The sequence below is a fragment of the Indicator indicator genome, chromosome 19 (assembly GCF_027791375.1).
Source record: "Indicator indicator isolate 239-I01 chromosome 19, UM_Iind_1.1, whole genome shotgun sequence".
NCBI classification, from domain to species: domain Eukaryota; kingdom Metazoa; phylum Chordata; class Aves; order Piciformes; family Indicatoridae; genus Indicator; species Indicator indicator.
The window spans coordinates 1,332,759-1,339,259 of record NC_072028.1 but is presented as its reverse complement, the minus strand read 5'-3'; the positions used below and the strand labels follow the sequence as shown (position 1 = coordinate 1,339,259).

Below are 6,501 nucleotides of genomic sequence, written 5' to 3'. Positions count from 1 at the left end.
AAAAATAAAGATAAAATGAACCAGCTCCAATCTCTCTGGTTAAAGTTAAAATGCTCTTTAGTCCATCTTCAACTTGAAGGGCAGAACATTACTTTGGGAGTGAAATAATAAAGATGTGTTAGTTAATGATATATCTTGTAATTAAAAATGAACCAATTACTAACCAAGTTGGGATCTGTAGAATTTAACTAAGAATTCAATTTACAACTAATTTTCTGAAGCTTGAGCATAAAACTTTAGCTCTGCTGCAGAGTATCAAGGCAAGGAGAAAATACTATCATTGATAAAAGCTAATGAACTCTGGGTTTTCTTTATTTCCGTAAACAGTTTTTCATCGATTCTTAGAGTCATAGAATCATAGAATTGTTTGGGTTAGAAGGGACCATAAAGATCATCCAACTCCCCTGCCATGGGCAGGGACACCTTCCACCTTTTTGAATTTCATGGACTCCCACGATGCTGTAGACTGTGAGTTGTAAGCCCTACAGAGAAATGCTAATTTGATGAATGTTTTCAGTAGTGTTTTTCAAAAATCATGGAAGCTTCCCCATTGCTCTTGTCTTTCACCTAACTTGTTTTCCGTGTGTCAGACTTCTAAGAAGAATTTCCACTGGAACTGGGTAGAAAGGTCAGAGATCCAAGAACTCTCTGAATAGTCACAGAGGGCAGAAAAGCACATGCAACAAGACTGCACAGCCAAAAGGATTTCCATTTTAGAATGACTTTAGGGTAAAAATGAGTGGCTGCTGTCAGATTGCATACATGTTTCCTTTCTTCCTTCATGCCCATATTAGCTAAAAGATCTCCCATTCTCTTTTGCCTTCTAAATGCAACATACTCCTGACATCCAAGGAGAAAGTAATTTAATTTCATAGACTCATAGAATGGGTTGGAAGCAACCTTAAAGATCATCCCTGCTATGGGCAGAAACGCTTTCCACTAGACCGAGTTGCTCAAAGCCCCATCATTAACACTTCCAGGGATGGGGCATCCACAACCTCTCTGCATAACTTGTCCCAGTCGCTCACCACCCTCACAGTGAAATCTCAATCTATACTTCTTCAATTTAAAGCCATTGCCCCTTGTCCAGCCTGACCATGAATATCTCCAAGGAATGGGGCCTGTGCTATCACTACAAGCCCTTGTAAAAAGTCCCCCTGCAACTCTCTGGTAGGCCCCCTTGAAGTATTGAAAGGCTTCTATAAGGTCTCCCCAGAGCCTTCTCTTCTCCAGGCTGAACAGCCCCACCTCTTTGAGCCTGTTCTTGATCAGGGACCAAGGTGCTGTAGGCTTCAATTTACCTGTACAGACATAAGACATCTGTTTAAGTAAGGGCATTAGAGAGATCTCCTCCTGGCAGCGCTGACAAGAATCAGGCTGAAGATGAACAATGTGAGGGGCCAAGGTAGCCTTCCCAAGAGGAACGGTGGAAGTAGCGTTCATAAAAGCAGGGTCTACCTTTTAAAGAAAGTCTGTTAAAGGAAAGAACACAGGATAGTCCTCATTGAGCTTGTTCCTGAGCTTTCTCCTGTGTAAAGCTGTAGAATGTTTTGTACAGTGGGGGAAAAAAAAGTCAGTACAAAAATACTGCTCTCTTTATTGATCCATATTCTGAGAAAAGCACAGTTTATTGTAACAGGAAATAATACTTTATTATAAAATCTGCATGTAAACAAGTACCAAATTAATTGAATAACAGTTAATGGAAGTGCAAATTAACTTCATAAAATGCTATCTGCTCTGGATTCTCCCCTTCTAATGTGGTTCTACTCTCCACTTCCCATGTTTAAAAATGGTTTATCGTTGCCTGCTTTATGCTAAAAAGAGTGTACGAGCCTGCGTACAAGTTTAAGTTTTGCTCTGCAAACGAGTGTGTGGTGATACTCATCATCATCCTTTAGCTTTGCATCTCTGGGATCCACAGGACAAGAGGATCTACAACATATGTACACAGTGAAAACGTGGCCACGTCATGCCACTTATTTAACATCAGTTCATTCACTTGCGAACATTGAAACCGAAACCATTCATCAACGAAGCAGACAGTGTAACCCTTGGACTTGGTTGCACATCTTAAGGCATTAATGAGAGTCTTGATTGCTAAGTCCTTCTTGTTATCACCATGAGGAGCAGCCAGACACTTCTCAACTTAAGTCAAATGCTTGCTCATCCCCATGTGAAACATCTGTTCCTGCTGAAAGCTTCTAAAGCACAGACAAGTCATGGCAAGACTTTGATTTTGCCTTGAAAGCCATCTTCTTGTTGTTCTTTGCCACAATCCTCCCAAGGAAGCGCTTTGCCTTTTTGCCTATGCTTTCTCTTCTCTTTGTGTTGGCCATTCTCCTGGCATTGTCTTCTTTACTGTCCTTGCGAAGCCGAATCTGCCGAACAATACCTTCAAAGAGGTCCTTGACATTATGATGAAGAGCAGCTGAGGTCTCGATGAACTTGCAGTCAAACACAACAGCACAGGCCCGTCCCTCTGGGTAAAAAGAGAAAATGGGAGATGAGTGGAAACTAACATTTTCTCTTCATATAGACTGGCATAAAAAAGCCACCAAGAGTAGACTTTAGGTAAGGAACGTGCCTTCAGTGCCACAAGGCAACAACAGTCCTCTAGGCAAACCATCCCAACTGTTTGAGATTGAAAGCTGATACAGTGGAGGCACTTGGATGAACACTTGCTGCTTGATAGTAAACACTGTGAAGGGTAGGAAGAAATTAGTTATTTCTTGTGGAAGCTGAGCAGTTATGACTCTCTGCCTTGCTGTAACAAGTGAGAGTTTTCCACACTAGCTACAAGTAAAGCTGATATAGTCCACAAGGTCAAGTCATTGAGCAGGATGCTAGAGGTCATGAAGTTGTAGACCACTGGATTTGCCTAGGAATGCATTCACAGTACCAGATGCTCAGTGCTCCAATGTAAGCACATAACTCTGTAACATGCAGAGTTTCCTGCAGTGCAGTGCAAGTTTCCATGGTCAGTTGGTGGTAAATAACAGCAAAGCTGTAAACCTGAGCAAAAAGTAGTTATGTCATGACTATGACAGGACAACCATGCACTGCCACTAGCCTGAAAAAAATGTGCTCATCTCCTGCTGAATTCCAGTCAGTTCCCTGTGCAGGCATTTACCACAAGGAACATAGCAAAAACAGACCAGAGATGGTTCCTCATCAAGGCGGCAATGTTTCAGAGCATCCTTGCCCATGGAAAAAAGGGCAAACAATGAAATAAAAAAGAAGCCCCAAAACTTTCAAAGGTTTCAATGAGTGAAATAAAGTGTGAGGTGTTGGCAGTGATTACTATGCTCTGTTTATGCTAGCTGGAACTAGCTGAGACAAATACAAAAGGATCTAAATTGTGTGAGCCTGCTCCCACTAGCTCAGTTCAAACATCATGAAATCACTTCCAGAAGAAAGAGGACTATATGGATCACCCTTTCCAAAGACTGCCTGCGTTCTGTGGCAGGGCTCTCCTGTCTCTTAAAACACAGCTTGGACTGGCACATATTGAGCCTAGCAAGTGCTGCTACTGCACAGAGCAGTTAGCGCTGTTCAGTTAGTGCTGACCAAAACCCAATCTTTACAGAAAGCAGCACCTCTGATGCATTTGTCTCTCCTGGACTGCAGTTCAGAGCATTGCTCTACACAGCCACATATCTCCCACCACCTTCTCCACTACTTTTTGTAGCTCCAATATAAACCAGCTGGGATGATGTCTCCAGTGTGCCTCAAATCATATTTTTCTACATCAGAACCATTCTATTTCTCTTGGCCACAATTCAGACATTCCGGTAAATGAAGTGTCTCTTACCATCAACTGAGACTTCTCGGGACCTGACCAGGTCACTTTTGTTGCCCACAAGAATAATAGGAATGTCTTCTGTTTGCCTTGCTCTTCTGAGCTGGATTCGTAGCTCAGAGGCCTTTTCAAAGCTAACTTTGTCTGTCACTGAATACACAATGATATAGGCATCTCCCATCTTCATACAGTGGTTCTGAAGCCATTGGCTGTCATCCTAAAACAGAAGGCAAGAAACACATTTAATGCACTGAAAAAAATCTACTCAGCACTGGCTAATGATTTGATTATTGTAAGCACCTTCAAGGTATTTTTTTAACTTTTTCTGAAGAGTCAGTACAAGTAAACCAACTTCCCTATATTTAAGATTGCTGTTGTTTCCAGAAATAGCAGCTCTGATCAGATGGCAAATCTCCCATTTTACAGCAATTCCCTGGGCTGCTCATAGAATGGTAGAATTGTTTCCATTGGAAAAGACCCCCAAGACCATCAAGTCCAACCTTCAACCTAACACCACCACGGCCATTAAACCATGTCCCCAAGTGCCATGGCCACACGTTTCCTGAAATCTTCCATAGGGATGGGGACTCCACCACCTCCCTGGCCAGCTTGCTCCAATGCCTGGCCACTCTTGCAGCAAATACATTTTTACTAGTATCCAACCTAACCATAGTTTCAGGTCACAAAAGCTGCTGCTTATTCTAAGTGTTAAAGGATTCACACTCCAACACTATTCAGGTTTTTTCAGTTGCCTGCCTTAGCTACAGGAAAATAACTGCAGGAGAGGAGAGGCAGTAGGAATGTTAAGGTTTTAATGCTATGGATCGGATCAAAGCAATAGGCATCCACAGCTATTGCTACGAAATAGCAATGCGACCATTTCTATTGGTTTTTTTTTAGACCACTGACCAAACCGTAAAGAAAAAAGATCTGCAAGTACCTGCTCCCAAATATCAAACACCACGAGGGAAGCTTCTTCTCCATCAACTACAATCGATCTGTCGTATGTATTTCCTACAGGGAGAGAAGTTCAGAACAAAGAAGTTAACTCTCCTGCATCTCTGGCAGCCTGGGAGAGGGCAGCTGCAGAAGCTGCCCGAGGCAGGCGCGACCGGGATCCCCGGAACCGTGACCGCGCTTCCCCACGCCGGGGCGCAGCCGCAGGTGCCCCGCGCCCTCACCGGCCTCCTCCGCGTCCGCGCAGTCCTCCACGCCGCCGAAGATGCGGGCCAGGCTGGTCTTGCCGACGCCGTGCTCGCCCAGCAGGATCACCTTGTAGAGGCTGCTGTCGGAGTCGCTGCCCGAGGAGGTGATGGAGTCGGAGGAGTCGGAGGCCCAGCTCTCCCGCTGCGGCTCGCTGGGGTTGTACGAGGTGCAGCGAACCAAGCCGGAGAGCTCGCCCTGCGGCAGGGCCGCCCGCAGGTCCCGCTCGTCCACCGGCATGCTCCGGCGGTGCAGCTGCTGGTGCATAGAGACGGGCATGGTGCCGCGCCGCTTGTCCAGGTAGCGCAGCTTGTCGCCGCGGTTCAGAGTCATGGGAGTGCCGGGCTGCAGCCAAAGAGCAGCGGAGAGCCGACGCTGTCCTGCCGAGCAGCTCTGGCTTCGGCTCGTTTCGCAACTGAGCGAGGGAAGCAGCGAAGGACTCCACAGTACTCTACACCCGACAGCTCTCAAAGAACTCTGCCACCACGGCGCTTCTCGCCCCTATTTATGGCTCCAGCAGCCCGGTCTGCCCCGCCCCGCCGTGACGCGTGGCGCCCGCCTTGCCAGCGCGGGCGTGGGCAGCACGCCCGCCCACCGACACCCGGCTCCGCTCGGCGGAGGCGGGAGCCCGGCGCGGGGAGCCCTGCCGGGGGAGGCGCGGCACGGGTCGCTGGCGGCAGCGGAGGGGGCGGCGGCGGGGCTCCCCGCGACGAGGAGAAATCGCTGAGCGCCATGGGGAGGCGAGGGAGAGCCGTGGGGCTTTGCGTTAGGTGCCGCGGGTAAAAGGCTGAGGGGACGGGCTGGAGAGTTCGCTCCACGTCCGAGCGCCTGCCCGGCCCGGGATGCTATTCTCCATCCCTCGGTGGAACGCAAGGCAGCGTTCGCTGTGTGCGCCGCTTGTTCCCACTCACAGCCCCGCCTTAGGCTAGTATTGTGTGTGGAGGTTCCCTCGGCTTGAGGCTCTATGGCATTGTCCAAGAGCTCAGGTGCAGGCTTGGTGTCTGCAGTAGCGTCAGGGAAAGCATTCCCTGATATGCAACGCTTGCATTACTTCGTGCTTGCATTACCCCGTATGCAGGAGCAGGTTGTATGACAGGTCCTGCGCATCCACGGTAAGCCTGCCAACATGGCCACATGTGCCATACATTGTGCTAATGCAGCGCTGATGGTGATAGAATGAGGAATGGCCTCAGATTGTGCCGGCAGAGGTTTATGTTAGCTATTTGGAAAAATGTCTTTAGTGCAAGTGTGGTCAGGCATTGCAACAGGCTGCCCAGGGAGGTGGTGAAGTCACCATCCCTGGAGGTGTTCAAGAAACCTGTGGCCATGGCAGTTGGGGACATGGTTTAATGGCCCTGGTGGTTTTAGGTTGAAGGTTGGACTCAGTGATCTTAGAGGTCTTTTCTAACTCAAATAACTCTATGATTCTATAAGAGGCCAACATAAAACACTGAGGTCAAATTCTTCTCTTGGTTTCACCTGGGCAGTAAAGCAAG

General features: G+C 47.5%; 1 protein-coding gene across 1 annotated transcript; it reads right to left on the bottom strand.

The window, feature by feature from the left end:
• Positions 1 to 2,204: 2,204 nt before the first annotated feature.
• On the bottom strand, positions 2,205 to 5,338 carry RRAD (RRAD, Ras related glycolysis inhibitor and calcium channel regulator). The gene is made up of 4 exons (XM_054389747.1): positions 4,984 to 5,338; positions 4,743 to 4,816; positions 3,815 to 4,019; positions 2,205 to 2,482 (listed from the first exon to the last, which is right to left on the bottom strand). The coding sequence occupies exons 1-4, from the start codon at positions 5,336 to 5,338 to the stop codon at positions 2,205 to 2,207; spliced, it is 912 nt and encodes a 303-aa protein (XP_054245722.1).
• Positions 5,339 to 6,501: the final 1,163 nt, after the last annotated feature.

Coding starts and splice junctions, on each gene's coding strand:
- RRAD (XM_054389747.1), bottom strand. CDS start 5,338: ATGACTCTGAACCGCGGCGACAAGCTGCGCTACCTGGACAAGCGGCGC. Junction 4,020..4,742: donor TGTTTGATATTTGGGAGCAG/GTACTTGCAGAT, acceptor CTTCTGTTTTAG/GATGACAGCCAATGGCTTCA. Junction 2,483..3,814: donor CCGAGAAGTCTCAGTTGATG/GTAAGAGACACT, acceptor CTTTTTACCCAG/AGGGACGGGCCTGTGCTGTT.